The 25,650-nt window shown below is 41.7% G+C and overlaps 1 protein-coding gene across 4 annotated transcripts in view; it reads left to right on the top strand.

Moving 5' to 3' along the window:
* Positions 1–25,650, top strand: part of DTNBP1 (dystrobrevin binding protein 1) — a 193,562-nt gene that overhangs the window by 7,359 nt on the left and 160,553 nt on the right. For 3 of the 4 annotated variants that reach the window (XM_043508329.1, XM_043508330.1, XM_038389594.2), the window contains exons 3-4: positions 3,912–3,962; positions 21,897–21,957. In XM_043508329.1, coding sequence (XP_043364264.1) covers positions 3,912–3,962; positions 21,897–21,957 — 112 coding nt within the window. Of the gene's footprint in view, positions 1–1,356; positions 1,376–3,911; positions 3,963–21,896; positions 21,958–25,650 lie in introns of those variants that run through there. The other variant, XM_043508332.1, reaches the window with a different exon arrangement.

The following is a 25,650-nucleotide window of genomic DNA, read 5'->3' as shown; positions in this document are numbered from 1 at the left end:
GAGTCTAACTAGTAAACAACTGTTGAGTCATATTATTTATATCACATACATCATCATTCAAACAGTTAGTATAACTGCAGTTTCAATCCATTCTGAGGGTCTTTCAGGAGTCTGAAGTGAGGAAAGTCTTGGTGTAGTTAGGGCTGTCGATTTAATCGCAGTTAACTCGATTAACTCAAAAAATTAATAGTGACTAAAAAATTAATTGTGATTAATCTCAATGATAAACAATAGAATACCAATGGAAATTTATTAACTATTTTTGGATGTTTTTCTAAATTTTCAAATATATTGATTTCAATTACAACACAGAATACAAAGTGTACAATGCTCACATTATTTTTTATTACAAATATTTGCACTGTAAAACCAATAAAAGAAATAGTATTTTTCAGTTCACCTCATACAAGTACTGCAGTGCAGTCTCTTTATCATGAAAGTGCAGTTTACAAATGTAGTTTTTTTGTTGCATAACTGCATTAAAAAACAAAACAATGTAAAACGGTAGCGCCTACAAGTTCACTCAGTCCTCCTGCTTTTTCAGCCAATTGCTAAGACAAACAAGTTTGTTTACATTTACGGGAGATAATGCTGCCCACTTAATTAGTGTCAGCTGAAAGTGAGAACAGGTGTTTGCATGGCACTGTTGTAGCTGACATTGCAAGATATTTACGTGCCGTATGTGTTAAAAATTTATATGCCTCTTCATGCTTCAGCCATCGTTCTATAGGACATGCTTCCATGCTGATGCTACTTGTTTTTAAAAAAAAAAAATAAATTAATTAAATTTGACTGACTGAACTCCTTGGGGGAGAATTATGTCTCCTGTTTTGTTTTACCCACATTCTAATATTTCATGTTATAGCAGTCTCAGATAATGACCCAGCACATGTTCGTTTTAAGAACACTTTCACTGCAAATTTGACACAACGCAAAGAAGATACCAATGTGAAATTTCTAAAGATAGCTACTGCACTCGACCCAAGATTTAAGAATCTGAAGTGCCTTCCAAAATCTGAGAGGGATGAGGTCTGGAGCATGCTTTCAAAAGTCTTAAAAGAGCAACACCCTGATGCGGAAACTACAGAACCCAAACCACCAAAAAAGAAAATCAACCTTCTGCAGGTAGCATCTGACTCAGATGATGAAAATGAACATGCATCAGTCCGCACTGCTTTGGATGGTTTTCGAGCTGAACCTATCTTCAGCATGTCCTCTGGAATGGTGGCTGAAGCATGAAGGGACATATGAATCTTTAGCATATCTGGCATGTAAATACCTTGTGATGCCGACTACAACAGTGCCATGCAAATGCCTGTTCTCACTTTCAGGTGACGTTGTAAACAAGAAGCAGGAAGCATTATCTTCTGCAAAGGTAAATAAACTTCTTTCTCTTAGCGATTGGCTGAACAAGCAGTAGGACTGAGTGGAGTTGTAGGCTCTAAAGTTTTACATTGTTTTATTTTTGAAGGCAGGTTTTTTAATACATAATTCTACTTTTGTAAGTTCAACTTTCATGATAAAGAAATTGCTCTACAGTACTTGTATTAGGTGAACTGAAAATACTATATATTTTTTTACAGTGCAAATATTTGTAATCAAAATAAATATAAAGTGAGCACGGTATACTTTGTATTCTGTGTTGTAATTGAAATGAATATATTTGAAAATGTAGAAAACCTCCATAAATATTTTTAAAAAATGTTATGCTATTGTTTAACAGTGCAGTTAATCATGATTAATTTTTTTAATTGCTTGACAGCCCTAGATGTAGTACAATATATTTATAAAGTCTTGCTAATATTTAATATGTGGTAGAAGCATTGTTACTAACATTGTTTTCATATTTAAATTTATTCTTGCTGATAAATTATACTTATTGACTAAGAGGTATAGCCAACTAATTGACTGTACTTGCGGTTCAATATTAAAAATCTTCAAGAAACCAAATAACCAAGCTAAGCCAGATTTATTGTTTAAAGATAAAGCAATGCAGTTCAGGAAGGAAAGAGAAAGTACATTGATCTTGCCCAGGAAGCTCAGTCTTGCAGCGTGTTCAGTTCACCTTACACAGAAGATGTGCTTCCCAAATGCCACTTAAGCTAGCCATCTTTTTATAGGATAGCTGTTTATAAGCTGCACAGCATTCACAGTTCATGTCACTTAAAGTTTAATTAACTATCTTATGCCAGCTTTGTCATTGGTGCATCCCTGTACTTTCCCATCTTTTGTTTTGATTATTGCCTTCCGAACATTGAGGGGTATGAAAATACTCCTTAATGCAAAGCATTCATACACCTTACAAGGAAATAATGTACCACATTATAATTTTGTTTCATTTTGCTGGCACATGATGGCATATATCACATTGGTAGATGCGCAGGTGAACGAGCCTCTGATAGTGTGGCTGATGTGATTAGGCCCTATGATGGTATCCCCTGAATAGATATGTGGACAGAGTTGGCAACGGGCTTTGTTGCAAGGATAGGTTCCTGGGTTAGTGGTTCTGTTGTGTGGTGTGTGGTTGCTGGTGAGTATTTGCTTCAGATTGGGGGGCTGTCTGTAAGCAAGGACTGGTCTATCTCCCAAGATCTGAGAGAGCGATGGCTCGTCCTTCAGGATAGGTTGTAGATCCTTGATGATGCGTTGGAGAGGTTTTAGTTGGGGGCTGAAGGTGATGGCTAGTGGCGTTCTGTTGTTTTCTTTGTTGGGCCTGTCCTGTAGTAGGTCACATCAGCCACACTATCAGAGGCTCGTTCACCTGCGCATCTACCAATGTGATATATGCCATCATGTGCCAGCAATGCCCCTCTGCCATGTACATTGGCCAAACTGGACAGTCTCTACGTAAAAGAATGAATGGACACAAATCAGACGTCAAGAATTATAACATTCAAAAACCAGTTGGAGAACACTTCAATCTCTCTGGTCACTCGATCACAGACCTAAGAGTGGCTATACTTCAACAAAAAAGCTTCAAAAACAGACTCCAACGAGAGACTGCTGAGTTGGAATTAATTTGCAAACTGGATACAATTAACTTAGGCTTGAATAGAGACTGGGAATGGATGAGTCATTACACAAAGTAAAACTATTTCCCCATGGTATTTCTCCCCCCCACCCCACCCCCCACTGTTCCTCTGATATTCTTGTTAACTGCTGGAATTAGCCTACCTGCTTGTCACCATGGAAGGTTTTCCTCCTTTTCCCCCCCTGCTGTGGGTGATGGCTTATCTTAAGTGATCACTCTCCTTACAGTGTGTATGATAAACCCATTGTTTCATGTTCTCTGTGTGTGTGTATATAAATCTCTCCTCTGTTTTTTCCACCAAATGCATCCGATGAAGTGAGCTGTAGCTCACGAAAGCTTATGCTCTAATAAATTTGTTAGTCTCTAAGGTGCCACAAGTACTCCTTTTCTTTTTGCGAATACAGACTAACACGGCTGCTACTCTGAAACCAGTTTTAATGTAGAGTGCATTAAATGCAAAACCTTTGGGCTTTAATGATTAGTGTCAACATATTCAAAAGTAGTGAAACATCATTATAATCATGATTTCATAATCTACTTTGAAAGTTAGTATTAGATGTAATGTCTTTCTTGCCAATGCATCTGCAAAAAATTGCCTTGTACATTGTCTGTCTGTTTCTAGTGAACACCAAGAATAGAGCAAAGTTAAGGGGTATAATGCAATAATAAGCGAAAAAGGGAAAATGTAGATGGATATCAGCTTGACAGTGAAATGTATTCTTTTATATTCTTGTAAAGTGGATTGCGTAGTATGTTCTGAACGAGACCAGACAAATTGGTAGCAAATGGAGATGGCAGTGAATAAGTGACAAGGAGATGGATTGGATGACCTTATTCTCTTCCATTTTTAACTTCTGTGATTTTATGATTCTATTTACAGGGCTGTTCAGTATTCGCCAAAGTTTTCTGCTGGATTGGAATTGCTCAGCAGGTATGTCCTTCCATTTTCATACTAATTTTTTCCCCATGGTCTCTTTGCCTAATCAAAATATTATAGGGGGAACAAGTAGTAAATAAGGTCATAAGAAAATGAAAACTCTGTATTGATTGCAGGTTTTGAATGGTGTGCAGTAAATAAGTCGGGCTATTAATTGAATGATGAGGATAGATACATTGAACAGCTGCCTCAAACCCAGAGCACTGTTCATCCTGTGCACTGAGTGAGGCAGGAATACTGTGGGGTGGGGGAATATAGTATGTGATCATGTAATTAGGTTATATAATGTTATAAAATAATCATCTAAAATTAGGCTGCCCAGGCAACCTTAATTTTAGCATTTCCTAATTATTGAGAGTTTGATTTTGCAACCTTTATTTCTGCTACATTCCGAATCCTGCGGTTGTTCTAATGTATATCTTTGCATATATTATATAGCTAGTATATAATATCATTCTGTGGATTAGAGTGTGATGATAATAGAACTATCCAGTTTCTCATGCCACTGAAGCCCAACTGGTCTCTGTGCTGGGGCAGGCTATACTTGACTAATATAAAAAGCCACCCAGCTTGCATTTAAGTAGATTAGGGCCGTCTGGCTTTATATTTTAGTAAACTCACCTCCCACCTGTGGTACTCCTTGCTAATTTTGAAGAGATTTTTAAACTTAAATGTTAAAGAAAGTATTACTTTTATTTGCTTCTTGGGTTGGAGGAAAGAATGGATAAATGTTGGGTTTTTTTTATTTGATGAAGTGCAATAAGAACACTGTTTTGTTGTCCCCAAACCCTCTTGCTTCCAGAAAAACAATCAATATTACATAGAGTTATTCTGCTATCTAGATTGTTTTCTCTGATGTACTCAAATGCATTTTCTAAAATATCACGTGGTCTGCTTTTTTGACACAACACAATATTGGAGAACTGAAACATAAATCTTGCAAAACGACTTCACTTGATTGTTTCTTGATGTGTTCTTAGTTGATTCCATTGAAATGTCCTTCAGATCTATGCAGTGTTGTTGTAGCTGTGTTGGTCCCTAAGATATTAGAGAGGCAAGGTGGGTGAGGTAATATCTTTCGTTGGATCAGCTTCTGTTGGTGACAAATACAAGCTTTCAGGTCTACACAGAGCTCTTCTTCTGGTAATTTTTGCTGACCTGAAGAAGAGCTTTGTAAGCTTGTCTTTATCACCAACAGAAGCTGGTCCAATGAAAGATATTACCTCATCCACTTTGTCTCATTAAGATTTATGGCATTTGTAGCTGCACTCAGATGTTCTCTTGATTTCGTAAAACAGCCTACCGGAGCTACTTATGCTTTTTTGTTATGCAAATTTGAAGTTGCTTTAGACTCTCCTACAAGGACTGACTCTTTGACTGTTAAACTTTCCTTCCCTTTTCTGGACTTAAGGCATACAAGAATATTGAACTTAAATTCTAAATAAATATATGTTTATAGAATTTTTACCAGTGACTTTCAATTATCTGGGTTGTCTGCTGTATCCAATTCAGGACCAGCTTCTCTCTAAGAGCACAGTAGCTCCAGACATGGCGAGGAGCTCAGATAATCTGATATTAATTTTTCTTTGGTTGTCCGTAATCTTTGTTTAGCAACATAGGCTTCATAAGAGAGCACATGTGGAGTCTCTACCTTTTTGTGTCTGTAGAGGGGTTTTTCCCTTCAAAACAAACTATCATTTATAAGTCTAGGATTTCATATTTTGTTTTTCAAGTTGTAATTCTGGTATGGATGCCTCCAAAGTGTGCTTTAACTTCAGATGAAATCTCAGACTCCCATTGTCACATTATTTCCCAGTCTCTGATCTTCCTGATAGGCTTCTTTTTCTATAGTTGCTTTAGGCAGGTATTGCTTTGAAACTTTTTTAGCTTGTATTGAGTACTCATTCCTTAGACTTGGATCTCTCTGGAGCTCATATTTTCCCTTATTGACTCCTGAGTTGACCCATGATTATAAATACTTTGTTGTATAACTATTGTGTTGGTACTGATTTAGCACTGGTTTTCTTGAGATGATAATGAAAGAATCTTATAACAATGATTTGGATTGTTACATATAAAAAATTGAATTATATGAATGGATAGCTCTTCTATGAGATAGGCAGTATAAAAAAAAGTCCTTGAATACATAACTGTTTTTCTTGGAGATCAAACTGATTTAGTCCAAAGAAATGTGTGCAGAAGCATATGAAATACCTGAACTATTTTTGCCTGTATCAGTATGTGTGTATGACAGGTTTAATAAGTTGAGTTCTGGAGCAGGTAGTTAAGCAGATGGTACTATTACCTAATGCATTGTCATATGGCAATAGAAGGTAAGCTGCACAAGGAATGCATGATTCGGCCCCTGGCTACATGAATTAGTGGTTCTCCCCGCCCCCCAGCTATGCTAATTAAGTCACTTGTGATTTTATTTCCAAAACTGAAAATCTGTTTCTGTCAGTTGCAAAACATGTTCCTGTGGAAATCCATTAGGTAACATCTAATTCCATTTTAGTCATATATGTCTAAAAGTTTGTGGCAAGTTGGGTCAAATATAAGAGTGTTGGTAAACTGAATAATTCAGATGTTGGTAATAGAAGTTGTGCTTGTTTTTGGCTTAATTGGCTTGTGAGTTGCTTGTTAGTTTTTTGGCTTGTAGTTTGTTTGGCTTGTAGCTTGTTGCGTTTTTTTTTTTATTGGCTACTGGCAAAACGGGGGAGAGCATCAAGGTGCACAGCGGGCCCACCACGATCCCAGATTGCAAGTTGGGGGGATCTAGTTACATAGAGTGGTGGGGTTTTTAGGGATTGGCTTGTTTTGGCCTTGTTTTGAAATGGGATTAACTTGATTTTTGGCTTATTGTGAAAGTCAGGTCCTCATTTACCACATGAAAGTTGGCAACTGTGGTCCTGACCTGAAAGTTTGGTCAGTAATCTGCTGGATCTTGTGGTGAGAGAGTTTGCTTTGCAGATAAGGCCTTGTCTACACTACATAGTTCTGTTGACAAAAGTCAGCTTTTGTCAGTGAAACAGTGGAGGTGTACACACTGCAATGCTCCTCCTGCCAATTTAATTTTCCTGCTACGCTGACTTAATAAAACCACCTTGATGAGTGGCATAGAGCTTTTAGTGACGAAGTTACTGTGATAAAGTGTTAGTGTAGACACTGTGCTTGCTTATGTCTCCATAAGTGGCCTCCAGGAGGTGTCCCATAATGCCTATCATGACTGCTCTGGTCAGCAGTTTCAGCTCCGCTGCCCTGCAGCCATGTACACAGGCTTGCATCCTCCCCTTTAAAGCCCTGGGTATTTTTGAAAATTCACTTACTGTTTGCTCAGCGTGGAGAGCTCACATAGCATCTTCCTAGCTGATCATGGTGGCTTTCTGCAGGAAACACACTCCCACCTGGAGTACATAGGAGTAGTTGGATCTGCTGGGTCTGTGGGATGAAGAGGCTGTGCAGTCGCAGTGCTGCTCCAGCTGCAAGAACTTTGATATGTACAAGCAGATTGCTAATGGCAGGAGCAGAAGGGACACAAGGGACACAGGTAGTGTGTTAAGATCAAGGAGCTAAGGCAGGTGTGTTAGAAGGCAAGGGAGACCAAATGTTGCTCTGGTGCGGTGTGCAAGACGTGCCACTTTTACAAGAAGCTGCACGCCATCCTCAGTGGTGACCACTACTCCATCACTAAGAACCTCATGGATGCTTTGTGGGGACTGGAGGCTGTGGCCAGCAAAGTCAATCCTGAGGATGAAGTGATGGAAGAGGAAATGGAGGAGGGTGTGGGACAGGGTCATCCGGTGGCATGGTGAGCCAGGGCCTCTTTTTTTGACTCCGGAGGGGTCTGTCCAATCCCAGCACTCTGGCTCTAGCATGCCTGAAGCAGGAGAGGGGCTCTCGGGTAAGTATTCATTTAGATTTTATACTGCATGGTGACATGAGGTGGAGCTCTCCTTTATTTTGTTATATGGTAGAAGCGGGATAATGGGTAGAAGTTAACCCTAGGGTGGTTTGCGTCTGCTTCTAAGTCCCCTGTACAGCTACACAGTTTAATACACACCGGCATGTCCTGGGAATCCTCCATAGAGAACTGTTAAAGTTTCCTGGAGGTACTCAGCAATCCTCTGCTGAAGGTTCCTTGACAGAGCTGCTATTTCTTTTCCCATTGTAGGAAACTTTGCTGTGCCAATCAGCAATTATTTCTGCAGGAACCAGAGCAGCACAGACTGGTCTGAAACGGCACGCATGCAGGAGATGTACCTTTACATCCTCTGATACCTCAGCTGTGAGATATCATCCTCAATCACCCCTGCCTGTGGAAAATGGTGTATTCAGAATAGTGTCCCTATGTGCTTGTAGAGATCCCCTTCTCACCCAGACTTTGTCCCATCTTGCCTCTTCCCCTACAGGCTGAACTCACTATGTTAAGGGCTCTCGCCGTGCTGTGTGCTTGCCAAGGGAAAGTGAGAAAGAGGAGTGTCAGGGTTCCCCACCCCCCCACTCTGAACTCTGGGGTACAGATGTGGGACCTACATGAAAGACCCGTAAGCTTATATTTTACCATCTTAGGTTAAAACTTCTCTAAGGCACTAATTCCTTAGACTGATATTGCTGCCACCACCAAGTGATTTACACAAAATATTCAGGGAAGGGTCACTTGGAATCCCTATCCCCCCAAACCTCTTCACCCCCTTTCCTGGGGAGGCTTGAGAATAAACTACCAATCAGTGCCTTAGCAATGCGAGCTCAGACGAGACCCTTTGTCTTCATGACACTGAAATCAATCAGGTTTTTAAAAGAAAAACTTTATTTATAAAGAAAAAAGTAAAAGAATTACACCTGCAGAATCAGGATGGAAGGCAACTTTACAGGGTAATAAGATTTAAAACGGCGGATTCCTCTCTGGGCTCAACTTCACAATTACAAAAAGAGGAATGAAACGACCCCTGGAGCATAGGAAAATTCACAAGCCAAAACAAGAGATAACTGAACGCATTTCCTTGCCCTACTCACAGTTTCTGTGGTTTTAGCTGGATTATTCCAGGTATATTTTCAGGAGATATTGTACCTGCTTGGCTTCTCCCTCCATTCGGAGAGGGAACAACCCACAGAACAAACAACAAATCCTTCCCCTCCAGATTTGAAAGTATCTTCTTTTCACATTGGTCCTTCTGGTCAGGTGCCAACTTGAACTGCTGAAGTTATTTGAACTGCTTAACCCTTTACAGGCAAGGCAATACAGTACAGTTGCCAAGGATACATAAAGGTTGCTACCCTTCCCCCTATATTCATGACAAGGAGTATGTAACTTTTATGATTCAAGACTGAGTGCACTCACAATACTGCTTCTGTGTATTGTTTCTTTTGCTTCTGCAGATGTGGCCTTGAAGGGCCGCCACATATATACCATCAGAGCGCCTCTGTCAGATAAAGGAGGCAAATGAGGAGGAGTAAGGAGGTCCAGTTTAGAGAAATGCTGCTATCATCTGATACTGCAGATAGGTGAGCCCAGAGCATGGAGAGAGACAATCAGTGGAAAAACTCAGAGTTGATAGCTAGGAGAGGAGACTGGGCAGGCAGGAGTGGATGATAAATCTGATGGAGGACCAAACAGAGATGCTGATGTCCCTGATTTCACGGCAGTCAGAACACAACCATGCTCGACTCCCGCAGCAGCTCATACAGAACTGCATTCCATGCCCTTTGGAAATTTCCCACATGTTCCTCGTGTGTTTCCAGCCCATCGCAGTACCCTTTGCACTCCACCCCTCGGGAGATGTTTCATAATGCCATCTTGACTTGCACATAGCTGTGAGAGCCTCATTTGAGAGTGCTCCTCAATGTAATGTCCTTTGTAAAAAATGGAAATCTGTGTATTACTGTTTAATAAAAATTTAGTCTTAAAAATATGATTCTTTATTTGTGTCCTACATATTGTGGTTGCTGCTGAAATCCATACACCATGGCAATTGACACATTTGCAGACTACAATTAACGTTCAGGCAACAGTCATTACAAGGGTCATTCAAAGTGGCAAGTAAACAATGCCTGACTGAATATATTAAAGAAAAACACATTACTGGGGCTGTCAAAATGCTGCTTCAAAGCCGACCTTATTCAAATAGCTCCACCCCTGCCATGTTGAACTCCTCTAGTAGCCTTGGTATCTGGCTGCTCAAAATCAGCTGCCAGATGATCCAACACAATGCTCCCTCCATTCCCCCCCCCAGCTTCATAAATGTTATGCAGAGCACAGCATGTTGGGAATATTTTCCTCATTGAGCTCTAACCTGCCAAAAAGGCAGTGCTGGGGTGACCCTTTAATCTGCCAAAAGCACATCCAGTGGTCATTCTGCACTGGCGGATCCTGTTGCAGCACTCCTTGCTGCTGTCAAGGATTATGGGGTAAGGCTTCATGAGCCATGGGAGTAAGGGGTAGGCTGGGTCTCCCAGGATCACTATGGGCATTTCTACATGGAATCTTCTGGTCTGGAAAGAAAGTCCCTGCTTGCAGCTTTCTATACAGGCCAGTGTTCCTGAAGATGTGTGCGTCATGCACCTTCCCTGACTACCCCATGTTGAGGTCAGTGAATTGACCCCAGTGATCCACCAGTGTCTGCAGTACCATATAGAAGTAGCCCTTTCTGTCGATGTACACCGTCGCAGGTAGGGAGTCCCATTGTTGCAAAGCCATTTGTTATTTCCTGCACATTGCCCAAAGTCGCCATCCTTTGTAGCAAGAGGCAATTAATGGCCCTGTACACTTGCATCACCGCCACCCTCTCGGTGGACTTCCCAATCCCAAACTGATTCGCAACTGACTGGTAGCAGTCTGGAGTTGACAGCTTTCACACAGCGATAGCCACTTGCTTTTCCAGCATGAGGGCAGCTCTCATTTTGGTGTGCTTGTGCTGCATTGCAGGGGTGAGCTCTGCACACAGTTCCAGGAAGGTGGCTTTGCGCATCTGAAAGTTCTCAGCCACTGCTCATCTCATCCAACAAATCAGTGTTTGTTTCCTAAGCCCAATACCAATGGTCCATCGTATGCAGCTGCTCTGTGAATGCCAACATCAATCTTGAATTTTGGTTCCATGACCCACAGTAGTGCAAGCACCAGTTTCATTTTCAGATTTGTAGCTCATGAAATACTGTTGTGTTCATAACACTCATCACAAGACTGTCAGGATCAATGCTTACAGGCGCAGATGGCGGACGCACAGTTTACAGGGGTAGTTGGGGAAAAAGGCACAAAACGTAGTTGGAAGCTCACCGCTATGATGCACTGTGATCCATTCCCAGAACTCCAAGATGTAGAAGGTAGCAAGTTGCACACTGGGATAGCTACCCACAGTGCCCTGCTCTCTGATGCTAGAGCACTAACTGTGGAGACGTACCACTGAAAACAAGGAATGTTGTGTGAACATGCACAAGTGATATAGTTACAGCAGTTTATGATCATCAATGTAACTCAAGTTGACTTTACTCTGTAGTTTCAGAGTAGCAGCCGTGTTAGTCTGTATTCGCAAAAAGAAAAGGAGTACTTGTGGCACCTTAGAGACTAACAAATTTATTAGAGCATAAGCTTTCGTGAGCTACAGCTCACTTCATCGGATGCATTTGGTGGAAAAAACAGAGGAGAGATTTATATACACACACACACAGAGAACATGAAACAATGGGTTTATCATACACACTGTAAGGAGAGTGATCACTTAAGATAAGCCATCACCAACAGCAGGGGGGGGAAGGAGGAAAACCTTTCATGGTGACAAGCAGGTAGGCTAATTCCAGCAGTTAACAAGAATATCAGAGGAACAGTGGGGGGTGGGGTGGGAGGGAGAAATACCATGGGGAAATAGTTTTACTTTGTGTAATGACTCATCCATTCCCAGTCTCTATTCAAGCCTAAGTTAATTGTATCCAGTTTGCAAATTAATTCCAATTCAGCAGTCTCTCGTTGGAGTCTGTTTTTGAAGCTTTTTTGTTGAAGTATAGCCACTCTTAGGTCTGTGATCGAGTGACCAGAGAGATTGAAGTGTTCTCCAACTGGTTTTTGAATGTTATAATTCTTGACGTCTGATTTGTGTCCATTCATTCTTTTACGTAGAGACTGTCCAGTTTGGCCAATGTACATGGCAGAGGGGCATTGCTGGCACATGATGGCATATATCACATTGGTAGATGCGCAGGTGAACGAGCCTCTGATAGTGTGGCTGATGTGATTAGGCCCTATGATGGTATCCCCTGAATAGATACGTGGACAGAGTTGGCAACGGGCTTTGTTGCAAGGATAGGTTCCTGGGTTAGTGGTTCTGTTGTGTGGTGTGTGGTTGCTGGTGAGTATTTGCTTCAGATTGGGGGGCTGTCTGTAAGCAAGGACTGGTCTGTCTCCCAAGATCTGAGAGAGCGATGGCTCGTCCTTCAGGATAGGTTGTAGATCCTTGATGATGCGTTGGAGGGGTTTTAGTTGGGGGCTGAAGGTGATGGCTAGTGGCGTTCTGTTGTTTTCTTTGTTGGGCCTGTCCTGTAGTAGGTGACTTCTGGGTACTCTTCTGGCTCTGTCAATCTGTTTCTTCACTTCAGCAGGTGGGTACTGTAGTTGTAGGAATGCATGATAGAGATCTTGTAGGTGTTTGTCTCTGTCTGAGGGGTTGGAGCAAATGCGGTTATATCGTAGCGCTTGGCTGTAGACAATGGATCGAGTGGTATGATCTGGATGAAAGCTAGAGGCATGTAGGTAGGAATAGCGGTCAGTAGGTTTCCGATATAGGGTGGTGTTTATGTGACCATCGCTTATTAGCACCGTAGTGTCCAGGAAGTGGATCTCTTGTGTGGACTGGTCCAGGCTGAGGTTGATGGTGGGATGGAAATTGTTGAAATCATGGTGGAATTCCTCAAGAGCTTCTTTTCCATGGGTCCAGATGATGAAGATGTCATCAATGTAGCGCAAATAGAGTAGGGGCATTAGGGGACGAGAGCTGAGGAAGCGTTGTTCTAAGTCAGCCATAAAAATGTTGGCATACTGTGGGGCCATGCGGGTACCCATCGCAGTGCCGCTGATTTGAAGGTATACATTGTCACCAAATGTGAAATAGTTATGGGTCAGGACAAAGTCACAAAGTTCTGCCACCAGGTTAGCCGTGACAGTATCGGGGATACTGTTCCTGACGGCTTGTAGTCCATCTTTGTGTGGAATGTTGGTGTAGAGGGCTTCTACATCCATAGTGGCTAGGATGGTGTTTTTAGGAAGATCACCAATGGACTGTAGTTTCCTCAGGAAATCGGTGGTGTCTCGAAGATAGCTGGGAGTGCTGGTAACGAAGGGCCTGAGGAGGGAGTCTACATAGCCAGACAATCCTGCTGTCAGGGTGCCAATGCCTGAGATGATGGGGCGTCCAGGATTTCCAGGTTTATGGATCTTGGGTAGCAGATAGAATACCCCAGGTCCTGGCTCCAGGGGTGTGTCTGTGCGGATTTGTTCTTGTGCTTTTTCAGGGAGTTTCTTGAGCAAATGCTGTAGTTTCTTTTGGTAACTCTCAGTGGGATCAGAGGGTAATGGCTTGTAGAAAGTGGTGTTGGAGAGCTGCCTAGTAGCCTCTTGTTCATACTCTGACCTATTCATGATGACGACAGCACCTCCTTTGTCAGCCTTTTTGATTATGATGTCAGAGTTGTTTCTGAGGCTGTGGATGGCACTGTGTTCTGCATGGCTGAGGTTATGGGGTAAGCGATGCTGCCATCCACAGCCTCAGAAACAACTCTGACATCATAATCAAAAAGGCTGACAAAGGAGGTGCTGTCGTCATCATGAATAGGTCAGAGTATGAACAAGAGGCTACTAGGCAGCTCTCCAACACCACTTTCTACAAGCCATTACCCTCTGATCCCACTGAGAGTTACCAAAAGAAACTACAGCATTTGCTCAAGAAACTCCCTGAAAAAGCACAAGAACAAATCCGCACAGACACACCCCTGGAGCCAGGACCTGGGGTATTCTATCTGCTACCCAAGATCCATAAACCTGGAAATCCTGGACGCCCCATCATCTCAGGCATTGGCACCCTGACAGCAGGATTGTCTGGCTATGTAGACTCCCTCCTCAGGCCCTTCGTTACCAGCACTCCCAGCTATCTTCGAGACACCACCGATTTCCTGAGGAAACTACAGTCCATTGGTGATCTTCCTAAAAACACCATCCTAGCCACTATGGATGTAGAAGCCCTCTACACCAACATTCCACACAAAGATGGACTACAAGCCGTCAGGAACAGTATCCCCGATACTGTCACGGCTAACCTGGTGGCAGAACTTTGTGACTTTGTCCTGACCCATAACTATTTCACATTTGGTGACAATGTATACCTTCAAATCAGCGGCACTGCGATGGGTACCCGCATGGCCCCACAGTATGCCAACATTTTTATGGCTGACTTAGAACAACGCTTCCTCAGCTCTCGTCCCCTAATGCCCCTACTCTATTTGCGCTACATTGATGACATCTTCATCATCTGGACCCATGGAAAAGAAGCTCTTGAGGAATTCCACCATGATTTCAACAATTTCCATCCCACCATCAACCTCAGCCTGGACCAGTCCACACAAGAGATCCACTTCCTGGACACTACGGTGCTAATAAGCGATGGTCACATAAACACCACCCTATATCGGAAACCTACTGACCGCTATTCCTACCTACATGCCTCTAGCTTTCATCCAGATCATACCACTCGATCCATTGTCTACAGCCAAGCGCTACGATATAACCGCATTTGCTCCAACCCCTCAGACAGAGACAAACACCTACAAGATCTCTATCATGCATTCCTACAACTACAGTACCCACCTGCTGAAGTGAAGAAACAGATTGACAGAGCCAGAAGAGTACCCAGAAGTCACCTACTACAGGACAGGCCCAACAAAGAAAACAACAGAACGCCACTAGCCATCACCTTCAGCCCCCAACTAAAACCCCTCCAACGCATCATCAAGGATCTACAACCTATCCTGAAGGACGAGCCATCGCTCTCTCAGATCTTGGGAGACAGACCAGTCCTTGCTTACAGACAGCCCCCCAATCTGAAGCAAATACTCACCAGCAACCACACACCACACAACAGAACCACTAACCCAGGAACCTATCCTTGCAACAAAGCCCGTTGCCAACTCTGTCCACATATCTATTCAGGGGATACCATCATAGGGCCTAATCACATCAGCCACACTATCAGAGGCTCGTTCACCTGCGCATCTACCAATGTGATATATGCCATCATGTGCCAGCAATGCCCCTCTGCCATGTACATTGGCCAAACTGGACAGTCTCTACGTAAAAGAATGAATGGACACAAATCAGACGTCAAGAATTATAACATTCAAAAACCAGTTGGAGAACACTTCAATCTCTCTGGTCACTCGATCACAGACCTAAGAGTGGCTATACTTCAACAAAAAAGCTTCAAAAACAGACTCCAACGAGAGACTGCTGAATTGGAATTAATTTGCAAACTGGATACAATTAACTTAGGCTTGAATAGAGACTGGGAATGGATGAGTCATTACACAAAGTAAAACTATTTCCCCATGGTATTTCTCCCTCCCACCCCACCCCCCACTGTTCCTCTGATATTCTTGTTAACTGCTGGAATTAGCCTACCTGCTTGTCACCATGAAAGGTTTTCCTCCTTCCCCCCCCTGCTGTTGGTGATGGCTTATCTTAAGTGATCACTCTCCTTACAGTGTGTATGATAAACCCATTGTTTCATGTTCTCTGTGTGTGTGTATATAAATCTCTCCTCTGTTTTTTCCACCAAATGCATCCGATGAAGTGAGCTGTAGCTCACGAAAGCTTATGCTCTAATAAATTTGTTAGTCTCTAAGGTGCCACAAGTACTCCTTTTCTTTTTACTCTGTAGTGTAAACATAGCCTAAAATCCATAAGTGATGCTAGTAAGCATCTTATCTTTATTTTTCTCAAACCATTTCTGACTCTTATGCCTCATTACTTATACTCAAAAACTCTTTGTAGTGTTTTACTGTTTGATCTAATACAGTGTCTTTAAGTTGAAGTATCTGGGTGACTATTTAAGATAATAAATTGCCATATTATTCCCTTAAAGGAATAACAGACTTACTATATTTGTACTCTCCAGGAAAGGGCTGGGCAGTACAGGATATATGCTTCTTGGGAAGATCTGGGACTGGAATGTTGGATCACCCTATAGTACAACCAAGTCTGGTGAGAGCCAGGGTTTAGCTAACAAGGTGCAGTTACACATAGACACTCAGGGTGTGGCTTGCATGCTTCAAGGCTGTGAGTGGCCTAGATGGGAGCCACTAAAGTGAGGCATTGTAAGATATCCAAGGTTGTAGGGGAGGGGTGATGCATTCCCCTTTTAGTCTGGATTGTGCCCATTTGTCACATCTTTGTAACTCTTCACGGTCAGTTTTGGACTTAACTATCAGAAATAATTTTGTATCGTACAAACTTTGCAACCTCGCTGTTTAACCCTTTTTCCAGATCATTTATGAATATGTTTAACAGCACTGGTTCCAGAACAGGTCCTTGGGGGACCCTGATATTAAGCTCTATCCATTCTGAAACTGACCATTTATTTCTACTCTTTTTGTTTCCTATCTTTTAACCGGTTACTGATCAATAAGGATCTTCCCTCTTATCCCTTACTTTGCTTAAGAGTCTTTGGTGAGGGACTTTGTCAAAGGCTTTCTGAAAATTCTTTTTACCTATCTATAAAGTTTATTATTTATGATTCACTAGACAGAGCTCTCTACTGGTTTTGGGAATAATAGACTTTGGTTTTAACTTTCCTTGAAGAGTCCCTGCCAGAGATGGACCCACACTAAAGATATTTCTGTTGAAAGGTCTTCACAGAGACGTACAGAAGAGATTGCAACTGAAGCAATCATTATTTTTGTTCTGTTGAGGTATTGTAACTTTTCCTTTCTCTAATAATTAGTTATGATCAGTGGTGAGCTGGAGCTTCAACTGTTCGCGCAGGAAGCCTGGGAGGGTTGAGAAGCAAGCGGCGGTTTTGCGCTCAAGCCCAGGGAGGCGGAGGGGAGCTGGGGCGGGGGGGTGTGAGGAGGACTGCCCACGCCACAGCAGGTAACTGGGGGGGGCAGGGGAACCGCTCTTCTCTGCTCCCCTCCACCTCCCTGGGCCTGGGCGCGAAGCCGCTGCTTGCTTCTCAGCCCTCCCAGGCTTCCCGGACGAACAGGAGAAGCAGAGCGGCATGGTGTGTTCAGGGGCAGAGGTGAGCTGGGGCAGGGAGCTGCCGATGCGTGCTCTGCACCCATGAAGTCGCTGTCTAATGCGCCACTTTTGATGTGATCAGTGGGGTGAGCTCCCTCCCTAGCTATGCTACCTTGCCCCTAGGAGCCAGAGGGATCTGCCGGATGCTTTCTGGGATCTGCCCCACGTAAGCACCACAGCTTTCCCCCAGCAGGTCCTTCTGGCTCTTAGGGGCAGGGCTGGATGGGCACCCACTACAGTGGCCCACGAGACCCTCCTGCTGGGAGCAGTCAGGGACAGGTGGGGAGGGTACACGTCAAGGAACACGGGGGGGGGGGGGGTTGATGGGGCAGGAGTTCCAGGGGGCAGGGGTGGGCCATGACCCCCTCATGGGGTGAGGAGGGAACCAGGTAAGACTTTGGCAGCTCATCACTGGTTATGATGATGTCCCCTAAGGCAGGGGTGGCGAGCCTGAGCCTGAGAAGGAGCCAGAGTTTATCAATGTACATTGCCAAAGAGCCACAGTAATAAGTCAACAGCCCCCATCCCGCCCTGCTCCCAGCCCCTCCCGCCCACCGGCAGCCCTGCCGATTAGCTATTTTGTGATGTGCAGGAGGCTTGGCGTGGGAGGGAGGGGGGAGGAGTGAGGGTACTGAAGGCTGGGGGGAGGGGGCAGGAAGGGGTGAAGTGTGGGCAGGGCCTGTGGCAGAGCCAGGGGTTGAGCAGTGAGTGCGCCCCCCACCCGCCCCCGCACATTGGAAAGTTGGTACCTGTAGCTGCAGCCCTGGAGTTGGTGCCTATACAAGGAGCCACACTAACTTCTGAAGAGCCACAGGTTGGCCACACCTGCCCTAAGGCATAGGAAGTACCTCATGTGACTGAAATAGGAGTCACATCCCTGCATTGGCAGTTGAGGTCTGCTCTGTCATTTCTTGTTTCTGGAGTCTAGTATAAACTTGTAGTTATTTTTAGAATAAAATTACTTGACACTCAACCACTTAAAATTGCCTATTTTGCATACTACGCTTATTTTTGCTTTATATGTTGAAGCCATTTAAAAGGGTATGATGTATTCTTATTCAGACTAAGATTTCTCAAATTTAAAATATAAATTTTCTCATCCATTGATGATGAGTTTAATGATCCTGAATAATTGCATTTGAAATCTACTGAATCAACTATAGCTCAAGGAAAGATGCACACATCTTCATACTGCCATTTAAAATTCTCTGCTTGTTTGTCCAATCTTTCCTAGTTATTACTACCTCCATGCTTTATTTCCATTACTATCCAATCATAATGAAATTGGTCAAAATCCATTTGACTCAATTAATGAACTTCTGAATAAAATTAATACCAGTATCTGAGAAATTAAAAATGGAATAATTGCTTTTTTTACTTATTAATTGGGGCTTTTATAAAAACTTATGAAAGCGAACCTGCTAAAATGCAGTTCATTTGTTTTTCTTCTTTATTTTTCTGTCCTGTTTACATTAGGTAGAAAAATGTTGGACTTGATTTTTCAAGTTGATATCTCTTTAATTTAGTTCTTTTGGTCCCCGTTGTATGTGACTCTTTTTTCATAAGGCTCTCATGCCACCTTTCAAAACTACTTTAAGAAACTTACGAGAAGTTGCTTTACAAATCCCTGTAAAAACTACTTTGCTTTAAAAATAAAAAGCTTTTAGTGAAAGCTTTAAATTAGCCTACAGTGTCTCTTGAGTCTCTTCTCTTCCTCTAGGTCTGAAGTGATATTCTGAAACCTGGTTCCAGTTAGTGGTAACTGAGTTTCTCCTTTAAACAGGCCATTAATTTCCTACCCTTTTCCCCAGAATCTGTCTTGGGAGAAGATAGGCTCCATACTTCCTATATGTGTGTGTGTTTGGGTGGGAGAATACCAAACCCTTGCATTGTGTCCCCCCCCCGCCCTTTACTAAGCCAAAAGATTTAAAAAGTTCATCAAACTTTTTGTAACACTGCAGGATAAAAATAGAGGGACTATCATTTATATTCAGCATTCAGTTACTGGTAAATTACCTGAATTGCTGCTGCATAAGTATAATCTTGCTTATACAAGTTCACCAAAGAGTAAGACTCCTAGGAAGGTATGCGCAGTACTTGCACAACTGCCATGCCAAAATCTGGATCAGATCCAGATTCCAAATTGAGATTAGTACTGAATAAAATATATGCATACAACTCCAGCTAGAAAAAGTACAAATCTCCAAATTAGGGAAGTTATGGAGAAACACCATTGAAACCAGCTTAGCCCTAGCAGAATGACCTTTATTCCTCTTATAACCTTGGATCTGCATGTTCATACTTGAGAGGGGACACTTGTGTGTGCATACCTAGTGTGCACTCTATCTAAAATACCAGAAGTTCATTGGTAATGGAGAAACATATCTTGTGTGAATATGCAGAAGCAATATTCTAAGAACTACAGTTTCTAGTGAGTGACCTTTATTTAATTTAGGTGCCATTTATATTTTACCTCTGTGTAGCCTGTGGAGTTTATTACCTCTAACCAATTAATCTCTCTTCCTGCTGGAGGGTTCAAGTGGTCTCCATATGAAAGGGTGTTAAAGTATTTTGTTATAGTTTCATAAGGCTTTCCTGTTTTATTCATATAATGTTTCTAGAAGCATTTAAAACTGGTTAGTTTTAAATGCAAAATGTGTTAAACTTTTTTCTTAGGTGTCCAGCATACCTAAATTACTTTTGTTAAATCATTAGAAAATGCTATGTTTATGCATTTTAATTGAATTCTAATCTTCATCCAGTTGCAGCTTGACACAAATCACAAGTGTGTGTATGGAGGGGAAAATTCCAAAGAGTTAATAAGAAATATGCATAATTCATCACTTAACATAATAAAAGTGTAAAAAATTAGGCATCTGAATAAATGAGCTATATTAACAGCTTAAATAAATGTATAGCTATAGTGTCTCCTCCTGGTTAGCAAAAAAGAACCAAATTTAGTGTAAAGGGTATATTTTGCTACAAATCAACGTGGCTTAATGGTTACCAACCAATGAGATTTGACCTCTTGAGTAAATTACTAAAATACAAATCAAGATTTCTTGCTGTGTGATTTAAATCATGATTAAAGGTGGTGATTTAAATCACTTGGATATAAATCAGAGGTGGGCAAACTACGGCCCGCAGACCACATCCGGCCCATGGGACCCTCTTGCCCAGCTCCTGGCCTGGGAGGCTAGCTCCCAGCCCCTCCCCCGCAACCTCGGCATGACCTGCTGGCGGTGTAGTGTATTAAACTGCTCTGCATAGGAATGTGCTACTGGTAGCAGTTATGGAGAACAATTTAATTTTATTATGATGTTGAAGTAAAAAGAAAACGGTACAGAGTTTAAGCATAGAAGTTACTGATTATCAGGGAATAAGGTACAGATTATCAAGGGGTGTGAAATTCGGTTTAGGAACGGGTGGCATAAGGAATACATAATCTGCTATCTCCCCGATTGGGGGTAAAAGTTTAACAGGTCAAAGTACAGACATTGAGATACGGGGTTATGATGGCTACGTTCAGGTGTGGAGTATGAGTGGATACGATGACGAGGATGGATTTACCCTCATTTGGTGGGATTTAATGTTCAGTGAGTTTATGGTTCCAGTTCATATGATCCAACTACACCGGTGCAATGCTCTGGGTGGCTGGGCAATGCTCTGAGCAGTGCGGCTGTAGCGTCGCCAACCACCCGTGCTCTGAGCTGCGTGGCAAGGGGGCAGGGAGCAGGGGATAGAGGGTGGTGGGGAGCAGTCGGGCAGGGATTCTGGGAGCGGGTCGGGGACAGGGAGCGGGGGGGGAGGGGGTGGATGAGGCAGGGGCCGGGGGGCGGAGAGAAGCAAGAGGAGGCGGATAGGGGACGGGGGCACAACCTCCCCTAACCGGCCCTCCATACAATTTCCGAAACCCGATGCGGCCCTCAGGCCAAAAAGTTTGCCTGCCCCGATATAAATCAGTCCACCCTGGCCTATGCAAACACGTATTGCACTTTTATAATTCATTCTGACGTATTTTACACGTACTTGTATATCGAGTGTATTGGCCCAAAATAACTTCTTATAGTGGGGCCTCAATCCTTTAGCTGCTACTGTAAATAATAAAAATAATAGTTTATATTTGCAGCATCTGGAAGTGCACCTGGCATTGTAATAAACAGTAACTGTATGGATGAAGAGCTTCTTGGATAATGCTGGGGTCAATGGTCTTACGCAGTGTTCCAGTAAAAGTTGACATGGATGTATGTATTCTGAGTGCAGATTCCATAGGCAAATATACCTTTTAAGAAAATATCCTATTCAGAATGCTATTTGTGTTGTATACAATTATAAGATCTTTAATGTTAGTATTTTATTGCTTTCCTCATGGGACCAGTGTATCCACTAATGTTTTTAGTTGTCTCTCTTTCTGTACAGTTTTGAAGATATTACTTGGCTGTGTTAATTATCAGGTTAATTAGCAGTTTAGGAAATCCATGGAGCACTAAGCAGCAAATGCAAAGTTTTCAACTGGGACAAATACGCTACCAATGTGAAACTTGCATTTAGAAATACACAGATAAGATGAAACACCAACATTCATAACGTTTGTTTTGAGTTGGGACTGAATTTATGGTAAACATAACCACAAAAGTTTCAATTTCTATTCTGTTCAGGTATGAAGACACTTGGGCGGCCCTTCACAAAGGAGCTAAGGAATGTGCAAAAGCTGGAGAGGTAAGAAAAAAAAATTACATCTGTTAAAATATCTGAAGAGCTGTGAAACTTTTAAAAAAAATTCTAATAAATATCAGTATTTTGAGAAATGATTCAAATTACATTAGTTAGATAATTGTTTAATTGGATTTGACTGTTTTTACTTGATTAATCCTGTACAGTAGAACCTCCGTTATGAAGACCTCAGGAATGGAGGTTGTTTGTAGCTCTGAACAAAACATTAGGGTGGTTCTTTCAAAAGTTTACAACTGAATATTGACTTAATACAGCTTTGAACGTTTACTATGCAGAAGAAAAATGCTGCTTTCCCTTTATCTCTTTAATAATTTACATTTAAAATAGTACTGTGCTGTATTTTTGGGGGGGGGTCTCTGCTGATTGATTGTGTACTTCCAGTTCCAAATGAGGTGTGTGGTTGACTGGTCAGTTTGTAACTCTGGTGTTCGTAACTTTGAGGTTCTATTGTATTTAGCAGGTGGTAGTTGTTGAAGCAGAATTTCCAAAATTCCTACAGTCTGTTGCTTCAGATTTAAAAACTCCTCACTATACCAGATGGGTGACTTAAGGTACATCTTCACTTGTGGCAGCATGTAATGTACAGAAACTGCATGCCCAGCTAGCTGGAGTATAAGTAGCAGTGTTCACAGTGAGGAGTGCCTTAGGAGATAGGGTGCCATACATGCCTGATCCCCCACGGTATATACCGTTCACAAGCTCTCGACATTTCTAAGGAGTGCCTCACACATGTACACTGATATTTTTGGCAGTGTAGTGCCCTGTTGTCTTCCTGCTGCCAGAGCCTTTCACTGCAGCGTGTAGCTACACTTGTCCCTGTACTCTACGTGCTGCTGTAGGTGTAGGCAAAGGTATGTAGCCTTGATAAATCTGTTGCTATTCACCACTTCTCTTTGAAATCCTAGAAGAAGAAATTCTTCCTATCCTTTAACAAAGGGAAGGTATTTTTGAAGCTTTTCTCCTTGTCACTCATTTGGGAGGGGAGGGAAGCAGTTTTCGCTTAGGAATTTATATAATTAGCCTAAACACTTAATTTAATAAAACAAGCATCTACAAACTTAAATATGAGCTGCTATTCTCCAAGCATCATGTATGTGAAAATTATAAATATCTTGCAATTAGTAAAGACTAAATCAGGCTTGTAACATTGTAAGATTAAATTGTTGCAAAATGGTTAAGATGGTTATAAATGTTGATATTTAGAATATAAAACTGGAAGGAACCTCTTTGGTGTTAGAGTCCAATCATCTATTGTCAAAGGTTTACCCCCTCTGCTCTGTAAAATTGCTTTGACCATTTTTGACCTGTCATGGCTGAAGTTTTTCACATTTTTCTACATGACTGTAACATGTGAAGAAAGCTTTGTTGCTTTATTGTATTTATTTTCCTTAAGCATAGAGTGCTGAAAAGTGTTTTATTAATTTAGGTTACATTTCCAGCTTACAACTTCATATTTAAATGATATTTTCCCCTCTAGATAAAACCCTGTATCCAGTACTGAGAATCCTTTTGTAGGAGAAGTATAAAATTAAGTTAGCTTAAGTTTGGTTAAGGAAATATATGTGTTGTAAAGAAAAGTCCTGACTAGCAAGTAGAGGGAAGGCCTTGAAAACAATGAACTACAAGGCCAGAAAGAATAAAATAGGGAGGATGTCTGGTTCAAAGAATAACTAATAAGATAAGGGGAAGTTTCTAAAAAGAGAACCTCTGATCAATAGGGGTGACTGAAGATGGTTTTAAATCAGAGAATCTAACATGAGCCAACACAGCCCTTCCCCAACCCACACACCAGTATTAAAGGCTATGTGTACCCAGGTGCAGTGGGAAACTTGCATGGCAAAAAGCAGGGGAGGAAAGGCCTTGGGAAGAAAGGAGGTTGTAAACCTTTATCCGTATTAAGACTGGAAATAAGAGTGAACTGTCTCAGATTTGTTTTTAGCTGAAATCAGTAATTGGCAGTGACATCACTTGTTTGCTAAAGGTATAAAAAGTAAACTCTTAAAGGGTTTATTGCTTATACCTGCCTGACCATGTTGGAGCCAATCAATATGGGTTTAAGCACCCTGAGTTTAACAGAGTTTGTAAGTATCTTGATCAAGATACTTGTATGTGTTTGGTTACTCTTTGGATGTAGTACATTGCATGTTATTTAGGCTTTTTAGGCATGTTTAGCGTTATTGCATAAGTACCATTTAGCCTCTGAATGTAATAAAGGAACTTATGTTTAAATTAGTGTTTGGTGGTTTCCCATATTAATTTCAAATATTAATAATTCCAACTGTTGTGTTCACAGAGAATTATATTGCTTATATTTTAAAGATATGATGGCAGTTGGATATTATTTTGTGACCTCTTTTCCTTTACAATGTTTAAAGAGGTCTGATGGACTTAAAAAAACAAAACAAACAAAAACCCACCACTTTAGTGCTGCATATTTTTTAACCTTAAAAATGTCTGGAATCTCATGTTTCTTTCCTTGAGGACTTCTTCAGAGGACCCAGAGATGTGAATTGAAAGTTCTCCATCCTTAATTGAAAGGGCAGCAGGGCAGATAAAAATTTGTTATAAAAAAAAATAAATATCAGATTTTTAAAATTTAAATTAAATACAGGTTTATTTTTAAAAAATAAACATGAAATTTTGACAGTTGTGTTAAGGCCTAAATTTATAATCTATTTAAATGTAAAGTAAATAAAAATAATACTAAGTAGCACTTGTTTGCCAAGTTTTAAAGAGAGTTTACTACTGCACTAGGGAAAATCACTGCCTAATCCGAGTTTAAGAGCTAAAACAGCTTTTGATAGCAGTAGCTTGTCTTTACACCTGTAGAAAAGTATTATCCTCCTTTTGGTTTACTCATCTAGTTAATTTGGAGTTGAAAAAGCAGGGAAACTTCCAATCTATGTATAAAAACTAGGTGAGGGAGAATGAGATCAACTAGTCCTAAAATTTTGAAGGATGTGGTGACCAGAAACATTCTGTTCAATTCACTTAATATAGATAATCTCCCTTTGCTTAATCAGTTTTAAAAGCAGAACGTTTTGATAAACCTTTTCTTATGTATCAAGCACATTTAGGGTAGTTTTATTTAACTTAATACTCCTGAGGGAATTGTGCACCAAGAAATAAAAATTCTACACACAATATTTTAAAATTCTGCATACTTCATTTATCAAAATAATACAATATAATCATACCATTTTCAATTATTTCCTGACAAGTATATTGAAATAAATTACCAAAATAATTAAAAATAATCTGCAGAATTTTAAAATTTTTAATTTTTTGGCACCAAAGTCTCTCGAGTATTAGGGTTCTGTGTGGCGCAGTCTGTGTGTGGGCAACTCTGGCGGGGGGGATCTGGATGGACAGGGGCTTGTTGGGGGTTTTGGGTGCAAGGGGAATGGGACTGAAGGATCCAGGGGCAGTGGTTAGGGCTCAGCGAGGTGTCTAGGTGCTGGGGGGTTGGTGGGGTGTGGGCCAGGGTGTAGCTGGTTGGGGTTCGGTGGGATGCGGGTCTGGGTGTGGGGGGTTCCTGATGCAGGGGGTGAGGCTTGTGGGGGGTCTGTGGTTCTGGGTGCAGAGGTCTCCAATGGGGGGGATTCCAGGTGTGTGGAGGGGTGAGGCTTGGTGGGGGACAGGAGAGCAGATGCATGGGCATTGGGCGAATAGGGGAGC

The sequence above is a fragment of the Dermochelys coriacea genome, chromosome 2 (genome assembly GCF_009764565.3).
Source record: "Dermochelys coriacea isolate rDerCor1 chromosome 2, rDerCor1.pri.v4, whole genome shotgun sequence".
NCBI lineage: Eukaryota > Metazoa > Chordata > Testudines > Dermochelyidae > Dermochelys > Dermochelys coriacea.
Note: the sequence above shows the minus strand (reverse complement) of the source record. Positions and strands in the feature narration are given on the sequence as shown.